Here is a 13,213-nt window from a genome sequence, read left to right on the forward strand (position 1 = left end):
GTTTCCTCCCACAATCCAAAGACATGCAGGTAGGTTAATTGGCTTCTGGCTTCTGTCCAAAATTGGCCCTAGTATATGAATGGGGAGCTTGGATCATTGGCTCCTTGAGGATAGGGACCGATGTGGGTGTAGCAATGTACAGGGAAAGGGACAATTGTAGACACTCACTCAGGTTGAACTGGATGGACTGGTGTCTTTATTCAACCTAACTAACTATGAAACTCTTATCATATATTATTAAAAACCCTTATTTAAAAAGTACTTATATGAGAAGTACTATATAAAATATAAAACAAGACATACTATATATAGGTTAATATGATCAACCACAGAAAAACACGCTGCAAGAGCATAGTCATACAATTCAAATGAATTCATGATATATTATATACGTCATATCGATAAAGATGCAAAAGGTCATAATATATCCAATATAGGAAATAATTTTTTATATGTACAGTGTATTATATGTTTTTTTGGCTTTTTGATGTTAACTGTGAAAAAGATATATATTATATTATAATGTATATGGTGGGGTCCTATACTGGATCAGACCCCTATCAGATGTTTTGATGTTTAAGATTGCCATTCAGATGTGTGTTTTTAATGCTGCTTTGTCCGCTGGCTCTTGTAGTCCCATAGCCACGATTGGACTACATTTAAGCTGCTCCCACCACAGACACTGATAGTAGAAGGACCTGTATGCTTCAAGCGCATAGCCTAGTGTCTTTCCTGTCCTCACATCAAGGTCCGCCCACCGGGTGACGTCATTTCCCCCATGCGGTCCATGCCATGCACACGGGATCTCCTTCGATTCCTGCTCTGGGAACAGCATCCTGTGCATGAGAAAACACCGCTGATCGCTGGGGAAAACCGGATTGTTGGCACCCCTCAAGGAGGACCTTATACATGACAGATATGCCTTAGTGCATTTATGTTTGCGCTATTAAAATAACTTTTTAATATTGCACTTAGTACCTTGGATACGCTCTGGGGATGACCTGCACCTGAACCTTTTTTAAAGCTTATATGGACAAATTCTAATAAAGAAAACATTATTAAAGTGGAGTTCCACCCCGAAAAAAAAAAAAATCCATTAATGTGCTTGACAAAAATAAAAAATAAAACATTTGGAAATTATTATTTTTTTACTTACCTTATAATGCCTGTTGCTATGTGGTCCCTCGTAGTCTGCCTCCTTCAGCGCCTGGGCTCCTGATGTCACTTCCCTCGGTGCAGGAAGGGAGAGCACCCCTCCCTCTGTCAATCAGTCCCAGATGATTGCATGGCCAGTCACGGCGCGTGCATGCGCAGTGGGGGCCCGGCTGTGGTGCCCACAGTTAAAATGCCGGTGCCGCCGATGGGAGGGGGAGACGATTGGGGCTTCGTTCCCCCACATCGTTGGACCCTGGGACAGGTAAGTGTCTGATTATTAAAAGTCAGCAGCTGCAGTACTTGTAGCTGCTGACTTTTATTTTTAATTTTTTAAGGGAAACACCGCTTTAAGCTGAACTACAATACAGGCTTTTTCACTGCCACGTGCTGGGTAATCCTTTGTTTTTCTGGAGAATGTATACAATAGGTGCTAAGTGCCTAAGTATCTAAAGAACCCTTGTGAATCATTTGGGAGAATTACTTTACAACAACTGAGGGACAAGGGGTAAGGTGGGGCCCTTTAAATAGCTGTGAACTGATTGTGTTTGCTGTTATTTCTTGAGACACTAAAAAGCCAGGACAGTACAAATACCCCACCCCCCCCCCCCCCAAATTACCCCTTTTTGGAAATTGGACATTACAAGGTATTTAGTAAGAGCCATGGTAAGTTTTTTGAAGTTGTGGTTTCTTCCCACAATTCATTGCAAAATGCAGGCATCTGCCCTTTCTCTCCGTGGCTCTGTTCGGTCCGGTCACCTCATGCACTTGCAGTGGGTGGCCGAAAATTTAGGCCGCGGCCTACTAGGCCTTATGGCCTCCTCCTACCAGACGGGTGGCGCTGTGGCTCTGAGGGTGACCCCCTTTTGGGGGGTGCTTTACGTGGGCCCTCCATCAGTGCCTCCAGTGCAGGGGTTCCATAGGCACCTCTTGGGAGGGGCCTTAGCTGGTGCCCCCTATGAGGGGCCTCAGTGGTGTCCCGTGTATGGGGCCTTAGCAAGTGCCCCCTTGTGCAGGGCCTCGATGGCTGCCCCCTTTTGTGGGGACTGGGTCGGCGCTCCCTGTGCGGGGCCTCAGGTGGCGGGGCTCTCAGTCGGTGGCCCCCTCTTAGGAGTTGTGTGTTTTTTTTTTGTTTTTTTTTCCTTCAGGTGGCACTTGGGCACATAGCCTAGTAAATGGCTATATGCCTGGCAAGGTCATGAGATCCTCTGGTGGACACCTTAAATGCTCTGGTGGCCCCGTGGGGCTGGTATTGTTAGATATATATGGGGTGGCACAGTGGTGTAGTGATTAGCACTCTTGCCTAGCAGTAAAAAGGGTTGCTGGTTCGAATCTCAACCACAACACTACCTGCCTGGAGTTTGCATGTTCTCCCTGTGCCTGCATTGTAGACACACACTCAGGTTGAACTAGATGGACTGGTGTGTTTATTCAACCTTACTAACTATGTAACTATATATACGCCTTTCTCCTCTCCAACTTCTGCTGTGGCATTTGCGCAGGATCAAGGCCGCAAGGACGCCGGTCATTCTATTGGCCCCGGATTGGTCCTGTCGGTCTGGGTATGCTGACCACGTGCTCCTAGGCACCGTCGTTTCTTGACGACTGCCTCTCAGGGAAGATCTACTGTACCAAGTGCTGGTCTTCCATCCATTCCCCGGACGTGGAAAGCATGTACGTATATCCTGGTGTGAGTCGCTGGGCATTCACCCTCATTCTTTCTCAGAGGCTCCGATTCCGACCTTCTTTTATGGGAGGGTTGAGCAGAAATGGGCCTTGAGTACAATCAAGGGCTGGGTGTCAGCCTTGACAGTCTTCTTCAGTGTCCCCTGGTCTCGCACTCCATGGCGTACCTTTTTTAAATTCAAGGGGTTGGACGTCAGTCTCCACCGGTGCGGCCTCTTCTATGGCTGTGGGATCTGAACTTGGTTCTACGGAAGCCTCGATTTGAAAATATTTGGGAGATTCCCCTGCTTACTCTGTCTCAGAAGGTGGCCTTTTTGGTGGCTATCACCTCTGCTTGCAGAGTGTGGAAACTGGTGGTGATATCTGGTCTTACACCTTACCTGTTGTTCCACAAGGTTAAGGTGGTTCTTCGTCCTTATTCATCGTTCCTTCCTTTGATTTCACTTTGAATAAGGACATTGTGTTGCCTTCCCTGTGTCCCTGGTCAACATATCCTAAGGAATTTGCCTTACATGTCCTGGATGGGGTTTGGGTATATTTGGCAGCGACTGAGTCTTTTCAGAGGTCAGACTCACTGTTTGATCACGGATGGGCCAAGAAAGAGGCTATCTGCTTCTTCATCAACCATTTCTGAATGGATCAGATGGATGATGACTCCAGCCTATTCTGTCAAGAGTCGGGTTCCTCCTTTCCCTGTTACGGCGCATTCTACTTGGGCGCTTAGTGCTTCCTGGGCCTTGTGTCATCAGGCATCAGTTGCGCACGTTTGCAAGGTGGCCACTTGGTCGTCGGTGTACACTTTCATAACATTCTATTAAGTGGATGTGTGTCAGAAACCGTGAAACAGACAGAGACAGAAGTACAATCAAATCACACTTGTTTATTAATAAAAATAAAAAGGTAAATAGGAAAAAGCCTAGTAAAGCATAGCCAGAGTCCAGTAGCCAGTTCGGGTAGTCAGCCAGTCCAAAGTTCATAAACCAGATCGGGTAATCAGCCAGGCCAGAAGTCAGGGATCCAAGGAGAGCAACCGCAAGCAGGATAAGAAGCCAGGAGGGATGTCAGCAAGCCAGTCTTGAAACAAACAGCAGGAGATGGTTCCTTGTGATGTGACCAACGTGAAGGCAAATGAAAAAGTGAGCAGGAAGGCTTTAAATAGGCAGGTCAGATGAGCATCATCGGGAACAGCTGGTAAATGTGGAAAGAGAAGAGAGCTGGCAATTAGCCAACAGCTGAGTGGCCAGCCCAGAGGAGGAAGGGCTAAGCCAGCCCTGACAATGTGCTGGCATCTGCGGATACTTCTTTTGGCTGCAAGGTTTTGCAGGCTGTTGTTTAGAGCGTCTATTCCCTTTTGAAGGTGTATTTGTAGAGAGGGGGCGTAGCCAAGTCTTTTTTTGTGTCATACTCCCTTTAGGGGGCGTTATAACCCTATGGTTCTGAATAATGAAGCACAGTGAACTCAGAAATTGATTGTATGCCCAATTACTTGCATATAAGCCTTCAAAATGGGCACTTTTGATTTGTACAGTTCGGATCCCATGGACTTCAATGGTGTTCATTATTCGGTTCCGAAGTTTTGCGATGTTCGAAAGTCCTTCCGCAAACAGAACCGGGGGTCAAGGTAAAGGACACATACCTGTCCATGGATCCAGAAATGTCCTCAAGCCGAGTCTTCAATCAGCTTTGGGTGCAGGCACCAGCATCTCAAATAAGGGAAACCCTCCTCCTCCCCAAAAAAGTATCATGTGACAGTGGAGGGGGGGGCGGGATACAAACAAACAGAACTTCCCCTTTTGTGTGAGATTCCACTTTAAGAGGGTATATGATTACAATGCACAAATATATCAAAGGTGACTAACTGTAAACTGTAACAAACTGTTTACTTTAAGATTCCTGAAGAGGACATGTGGCCACAAGGTTAGATGTATATCTATGTGAGCTGCAGACACCAGTGATTTGAATATAGGAATTTCTGTTTATACCCCTTGTGGGTGTTTTTTACTGGTGCATGCAGTACCCATAGATAACTAGTATGGATGCATTATATTATGACATTGTTGTTTTAGTTTTAGAGATATGGTGAAGGATATTTTTTGATATATCGTGTGCCCTAATTGAGTAATATACTCCTTTTTTATTGGAATTTTGATACAATAAATACATGTTTTACACTACTCAATAGTCCAATTTCTTCCAAATTAACTGCTTGGCTACCCTAACTTAGAATTAACCGCTTTTTAGAGACCCAGGGAAGAAAATGGTGATCTTTGCAATTTTTTATGCCACTTTTTTTTAAACACTTTTTTTTTGGGGGGGGGGGGGGATTTTAATTAATTAAAAAAATATGTAGCGGCCATAACCCTTGGCAGGGCAGCCTTAACTTTTGGGCTTACCGGTTACCTCCGCTTGGCTGGTTCTTCCACGTCTAGGGGTTCCCAGAGTTAGTACCCAACAACTTTGGACGCTGACACCATAAAAGTCCTTTAGAAAAGGTTTTTATTTGCAGGGGTAACAACCAACAACACAGTCTCGTATGGGAACAGAGGGCAAGGGTGAAGAAACTCAGGCACCTTGAACTGCTAATATCAGAAAGTCTCTAATACCACCCAGAGAGTAGCCACTCGCAGCTGGGCGCTTCAAGGCTGAACAAATCTCTAGCCAGAGATTATGGCAGTCAGCACTTTGATCCAGAACCTGTTAAATCTTTGACCTTGAGTAACTGGTAACAGAAGTGAACAAGGAACCTTTTTCCTCAGTACCTGGAACGTTCTCTGTCTCCTTGGCAGTACAAGGAAAAAGTGTGAATTCATCAGTGTCCTTCACAACTCAGCAACCAGGCACTTCTCAGGATGCCAGCTTGTTGGCCCTCCTCCGAAAAGTCCTCCCCTGATCGCTTACATAAGCTGTGGTGCCCCTCCAAGCCTAGAGCACACCCGGACGCCTTGAATCCTCCCTCAGTTACTGTGCCTCAGACCAGCCGGTTCCGAGACTCAGGAATAGACAGATCCTTACCCCAGACCAGGCAGGTCTAATGGGGTTAGCCAACCAAAGCATGTTGCGGAGCGACAAACGCTCCCGTGACCGGGACTCCTCGCGGGGCTACCCCCGTCCAGAATCAGGAACAGACGGCTAGGGCCTCACGAAAGACCCAGAACACTTGACTTCAACATCTTAAGTACCCTTCCCCAGACTCCTCAGTGGGGCCTGGCGCACCCACTGATTGGCTCCGGGGAAGCTGATACCCAAAACGTCCAACCAGGCCTGGTTCTGAGCCTGTCATGTGCACCTAACTGTACACATGACCAGGCAGAACTCGAACACAGCCCAGCCAAACTGATGTCAAAGTTATTAATGGAGTTTACATTTACTTTGTTTAGTGTGATTTCTTAACCAAGAAATTTGGTAACATTTATTTAAAAACTGCTTACCAAATTTATGGTGTTAATAAAATGTTATTTTTATTTGTTAGGAGCGGTTCGCATTCCTACTGTTTCCTTTTCTGAAGAAGAGCAGAATTTCACAGCTCTGGCTGAGTTTAAAGATTACATAAAAAAAGGTATGTATATGTTTTAAGTTAATGCTCAACTAGTATTGGTAGCAGTACAATTTTCAATGCAGTAGGGCTTTGGACAGCAAGTCCATAACATTCTCGTCTCATACTAACACGGTGCCCCCTCCCTTTTTTTTTTTTTTTTTAGTGTTCTGTGTTAGTGTTCTGGTAAGCTTTTTCATTCAGCAGGTTCCAACAGCCAGAAAGTGAGAACCCTGAGTAGAGGTCGACCGATATAGGTTTTTCTCTGGCCATGCGCTTGCAGGACGTAAAAAAAAAAAGTCCTGCAAGCAGCATCTTTGGAGGTGTGTATACCGCTCCTCCACCATTCCTGCCCATTGAAATGAATGGGCACCGCTGCGGAAGCGCCAGCAATGCGATTTGGCAGCCGTGCTTCACGGGCGCATTTAACCCCCTCGGCTGCTAGCTGGATTATAAGTGCCCCGCTAGCAGCTGAATAGCGCCACTAAAATAACGGTAAAGTGCCGCTAAAACTAGCAGCGTTTTACCGTCAAAGCTTGCCCGCTCCATTGTGAAAGCAGCCTTAAGTAATAAGTGATACAGACCTCCCAATCAGTTCACTTGTATGTATAATTTAGATTAAGAAAAAAAAACTATATATTAAATAATCCAAACTTTTGGATGAAAAAAATGGGCTAACTTTACTGTTTTTTTTTTTTTTTTTTTTAAATCATTCGTGTATTTTTTCCAAAAAATTGCATTTGAAAGATCTCTGCGCAAATACCGTGTGACATAAAATATTGCAACAACCGCTATTTTATTCCCTAGGGTCTCTGCTAAAAAAAAAACATATCATTTTTGGGGGTTCTAAGTGATTTTCTAGCAGAAAATACAGGATTTTTTACTTGTAAGGATCAAGTGTCAGAAAAGATTTTGTCTTTAAATGGTTAAACTGAGAACTCCTACACACAGAGCTCAGTTCATTGATAATTTTAAACATTGTATCTCTTTGCTCTTTTCTTGGCAGACTGCCCAGAGAGGAGACAAGTTGCTTCACTGAAGACTCAGGCAACTTGCATTGACTTCTATTACAGAAGTCATTTGCAAGTCACGCTGAAGATGTAATCAGCTTTTTGTTAACAGCACAATCGGCCGATGCCGATTAATTAAAAAACGCCAAATATCGGCCAATATATCGGTCGGCTGATATATCAGTTGACCTCTAACCCTGATTATCAGTTCAGTCAGTTGATATAGATAGGCCTGTGGACAGCTGAGACTAATAATGAGGTCTGGCTAAGATGTGGACGAAGGAATAGAGGCTTTATCCCACGCAAAGCTATTCAAAGCCTCCAGAACCCAGCACGTAACTTAATAAGATTCTGAGAAAAAAAACGTTTTTTTCTAATCAGTCATAAACCTGGGAGCCCTGGGGCGTAGCTACAGATCATGGGGCCCCATAGCAAAATTTTGATGGGACCCCCCCCCCAAAACGCCTTTTCTGTTCTCTTTGATTTTAATATAACGCATATCTAAATTAATGACAGATGGAAAATGTGTCAGCATAGTCAATACAATGCTAGGGGCCAAAACTGTGGACAGAAGTTGGAAGACGGGGGCATCAGTGCAAAGACTAATTTTATTACACATTTTTCAGCTAACCACTCTGTCCTCAGAGGCTCACAGAAGTCTATGCCTTTTAATACATTGCTTTCTTTGTAAACTGCACCTTGGATTTGCATGGTATTTTTTAAGCTTAGAATCTATCAGAACACCCAGATATTTCTCCACAATTGATTCCACCAGTTGTACTCCCCCTAGTATGTATGATGTGCAAATATATTTTTAGCCTCCTGACTTTTATCAGCATTAAGATTTATTGCCACATAGTCGCCCAATTAAACGGTGCTTTGAGGTCAGCTTGGAGACACCTCAACAACCAAGGAATGGAGACTTTACCCCACCCAAAGCTTTTAGGCTCCAGGTCCTAGAACATAACAGAAAAATATTATTTTCCTTACATCAGTCATAAACGTTGGAGTCCCTCACCATGTGTTATGTGGGAAACCTACGTGATACATACACTGTCACCAATCCTGCCCAGTGGTGCCTGTATATGTGTACTGTATATCAATGTAGCTCTTGCTGTCACCTTTCTTACTAGCTAGCTGTCATAGCCCCGGTATCTATTTATTTATTTATTATTCCGTTGGCAATTTGGCATCTGGTAGAAGTAGTCCCAGCAGCGGATTTACCGTGGGATTACTTTTAGAGGTGGCGGGAGAGGTGGAACGCTCTTTAACCACTTCCCGACCAGCGCACGACGATGTACGTCGACAGAATGGCACGGGCAGGCATATTGGCGTACATGTACGTCCAATATTCGTTGCCGCCGTGCCATCGGGAGCGCGCCGCCGGCGGCGCGCTCCCGCGCTGGTCGGCACCCCCGTGAGTCCGGTCGCGGGACCCGCGGACTCGATCGCCGCGGGCATCCCCGCGATCGTCTCACGGAGCGGCCGAATGGAGGAAATGCTGTATAAACAACATTTTCCCATTCTGCCTAGCAACTAGTGACGCTGATCTCTGCTCCATGTGATTGGAGCAGAGATCAGTGTACACTAAATGACAGCCCAACCCCCCCACAGTTAGTAACACACCCCTAGGAACACTTAACCCCTACACTGCCACCCACTGGTTAACCCTTTCACTGCCAGTGTCATTTACACAGGAATCACTGCATTTATATAGCAGTGATTACTGTATAAATGACAATGGTCTCAAAAATGTGTCAAAAATGTCCGATGGGTCGCCCACAATGTCGCAGTCACAATAAAAATCGCAGATCGCCGCCATTACTAGTAAAAAAAAAAATAATAAAAAATTATTAATAAAAATGCTATAAAACTATCCCTATTTTGTAAACGCTATAACTTTTGCGCAAACCAATCAATAATCGCTTATTGCGATTTTTTTTACCAAAAATATGTAGAAGAATACGTATCGGCCTAAACTGAGGGAAAAAAATGTTTTTTTATATATTTTTGGGGGATATTTATTACAAAAAGTTAAAAATAATGCGTTTTTTTCAAAATTATCGCTCTATTTTTGTTTATAGCGCAAAAAATAAAAACCGCAGGGGTGATCAAATACCACCAAAAGAAAGCTCTATTTGTGGGAAAAAAAGGACGTTAATTTTGTTTGGGAGCCACGTCGCACGACCGCGCAATTGTCAGTTAAAGCGACGCAGTGCCGAATCGCAAAAAGTGGTCTGGTCTTTGACCAGCAAATTGGTCCGGTCTGAAAGTGGTTAAAGGGTTCCTCCTAATCCCTTCAACTTTAATCACTCTAGTATAAGGCCATGCAAAGACGATCTAAGGAGAGAAAGCTATTTACTTCACTGTATCTTTGTTTTTTATTATCAAGGGCTTGATAATTACCATGTTTTATTGCAAGTCTCGTGCCAGCTCCAAAAGAACCCTTTGTATCACTGCTGATATGTTGGCAAGTGTTGGTGTGAGCTAAATAAGGATGGAACCAGTCACCACTGGCAGTTGGTGTTAAAAGCCGAATGGCCAGATAGGGCTAAGTGTGGCGGACAATCAGCTGCAGCCTTAGCAACTGATCATTGAGTATTGTATCAGTCATGAAGACAGATCATTACACCTCCCATATATACAGTGGGTATAGAAAATAATCACATTTTGTTGCTTTGCATGCTGAAATGAAGACACCGTTTTTTTTATCCAGCTGTGTTTACTCAGTGCAACTTATATCATCTAAGTGAAAGATGTAACACCAACATGTCAGGAAAAAAAATATTCAAAAACAGAATCACTGAGTTGGAAAAAGGATTACCCCCTCCCCCACTTCAAAATTACGTAAAACTTGGAACACTCATCTTAAGGGCACACAAAGCCATTTGACTTTAAACTGTGAACGGATGTGGTCATTTTCATTAGCTCAGCACGAAAAGAGCTTTCCTGGAGCTTTTCATTCCCTGGTAGTGCAACTGAAGCAAACAGTCAACTATGGATGGCTGTCAAAAAATCTCCGTGATAAAGTTGTGCACAGGCACAAGTCAGGAGATGGATACTAAAAATGTCAAAAAGGCTTTATTAATGCCTAGAAGCTCAGTGTAGTCCATTATTAAGAAGTGGCAGTTTTTTGGTACAACACCCTCCTTGGATCAGGCTGTTGCTCCAAAGTGGATGAAAGAGCCAGGAGGAAACTGGTCAGAGAGTCTTCCAAGAGGGCTACAGCACCTCCTGAAGCAATTTCAGGAATTTATGACAAAGAGTCGTCATTGTGTGCATGTGACAACAATATCACATATTCTCCACAAATGTGGCTTGTATGGGAGGGTTTCAAGAAAAAGGACACTCCTCAAGAAAGGCCACATGTAGTCATGACTGAGCTTTGCCAAAACACACCTTGAAGATTCTGACGCCACATAGAAAAAGGTATTATAGTCAGATGAGGCTAAAATTGAATTTGGCCTCTACCCCAAATGATATGTCTAACGGAAATCCATCTAGATAACACCATTCCTACAGTAAAGCGTGGAGGTGGTAATATCCTGTTATGGGGTGTTTCGATGCAGCGAGGACTGTAGCACTTGACAGGGTAGAAGGAAAAATGGATGGGACAAAGTACCTTTTAAATTCTTGAGGAAAATCTGCTGCCTGATGCCAGAAAGTTGTCAATGGGACGAAGGTTAACTTCCAACATGACAATGACCCAAAGCACACAGCAAAAGATAAGAAGGGAAAAAAGGTGAATGTCCTTGCATGGCCTAGTCAGAGCCAAGAAGTAAACACCATTGAAAATCTGTGGATTAATTTGAAAACTGCAGTCCACAGTCACCATCAAATGTACAGTGGGGATCGAAAGTTTGGGCACCCCAGGTAAAAATGTGTATTATTGTGCATAACAAAGCCAAGGAAAGATGGAAAAATCTCCAAATGGCATCAAATTACAGGTTAGACATTCTTATAATATGCCAAAAAAGTTAGATTTTATTTCCATCATTTACACTTTCAAAAATACAGAAAACAAAAAAATGGTGTCTGCAAAAGTTTGGGCACCCTGCAGAGTTAATATCTTGTACTGCCCCCTTTGGCAAGTATCACAGCTTGTAAACACTGTAACTGAATGAATGTGAACAGTTCTGTAGAAAACAATGGGCAAATATTGCAAAGTCTAGATGTACAAAGTTAGTAAGATACATATCCCAACAGACTAAATTGCTGTAATTAAAGCTAAAGGTGGTTAAACAAGATACTGACACATGGAGGCGATTCTTTTTCCAACTCGCTATATATATATAGATATAGATATAGATAGAGATGTGTGTATGTGTGTGTGTGTATATATATATATATATATATATATAAAATATATGTTATAATGTGCATGTCTCCTCCTCCTTTTTTTTTTTTTTTTTTTTTCTTCTTCCTTGCATGTTGAGGTTCTATCTTTTTCACTTGGCTGTTATAAGTTACAAGGTTACAATGCGCGAGTAAATAAAGCTGGATAAAACCAAAAACATTTCTGTCTTCATTTCAGGCTGCAAAATAACAAGATGTGATTGTTTTAAAAGGGGTTTTTCTTTTCTATAACATCTGCACTCTAATGCCCCGTACACACGGTCGGATTGTCCCATGGAAAATGTTTGATGGGAGCCTTTTGTCAGAATGTTGTGGAAGAAGAATCTCATTTCACCAGTGAAAGAGCCCAGATCCTCATCGGGGAGAGAATGGGGTGCAATCGCGATTTTAGAAAATATAAAGGAAAACATCAATGATGTTCAACAAAAAATTAAGAGCATCATTGATGTTTGAGGCAGAATATAAAACGCACAAAAATTGTAACATTTTCTTGTGTATTTTTGCTTTGAAAAAAAAAGTTTTAAAGTATTTTAAAAGGCAAATTTTGAAGATGCACACGGTGTGTCAATGTGTGCTATCTGCCATCACGGGATATCAATGTACGCGTTTTGTGGGTGCAACCCCTTCCTCGCAACTCAGTTAGGTGAGAGGAAGGGGTTGCACCCCCGAAACACGTCCATTGATCCCCCATGATGGGAGCTAGCACATGTTGACATTAGGCATGGGATCAGGAGGGAAACCCCCAGTTTGAAACCCAATTCGTGTGCGTCTTCAAAATTTGGCTTTTACAGGAATGACATCACCCCATCTGATGAAGGCAATATCAACACAGTTTGGACATACTCATGTCTGATATTGCCTTCACTTTGTCAAAGTTGATCTTTACATTGTGAAAAAAAAGTTACACACCAAAGATGTTGGTTTGGTTGGTTCAAAAACCCTTTTCTAACACCCATTGGAGAACCTAGGAGACAGCTAAAAGAAACCCAGGCAGTAAATCAAAGGAAATCTTCCAGATAGTCTCACGGGGCGGCTGAACTGGGAGACGCCATTGTAAACAGAATCTCCCCATTCTGCCTAGCAACAAGTGACGCTGATCTCTGCTCCATGTGATTGGAGCAGAGATCAGTGTTCACTAACACAAAGCCCAGCCCCCCACAGTTAGTAACACTCCCCTAGGAACACTTAACCCCTACACTGCCACCCCCTGGTTAACCCCTTCACTGCCAGTGTCATTTACACAGGAATCAATGCATTTGTATTGCATTGATTGCTGTATAAATGACAATGGTCCCAAAATGTGTCAAAAATGTCCGATGTGTCCGCCACAATGTCGCAGTCACAATAAAAATCGCTGATCGCCGACATTACTAGTAAAAAAAAATTATTAATAAAAGTTCCATAAAACTATCCCCTATTTTGTAAACGCTATAACTTTTGCGCAAAGCAATCAATAATCGCTTATTGCGTTTTTTTT

General features: G+C 43.2%; 1 protein-coding gene across 2 annotated transcripts in view; it reads left to right on the plus strand.

Moving 5' to 3' along the window:
* The window catches only part of PM20D1 (peptidase M20 domain containing 1), a 585,406-nt gene that overhangs the window by 19,499 nt on the left and 552,694 nt on the right, over positions 1-13,213 (plus strand). For both annotated transcript variants that reach the window (XM_077481325.1, XM_077481324.1), the window contains exon 2: positions 6,308-6,394. In XM_077481325.1, the coding sequence (XP_077337451.1) occupies positions 6,308-6,394 (87 nt within the window). The remainder of the gene's footprint in view (positions 1-6,307; positions 6,395-13,213) is intronic.

This window comes from Lithobates pipiens, unplaced genomic scaffold (genome assembly GCF_037356315.1).
Source record: "Lithobates pipiens isolate NorthernLeopardFrog02 unplaced genomic scaffold, aLitPip1_a1.2 Scaffold_16, whole genome shotgun sequence".
In the NCBI taxonomy this organism is placed as follows: domain Eukaryota; kingdom Metazoa; phylum Chordata; class Amphibia; order Anura; family Ranidae; genus Lithobates; species Lithobates pipiens.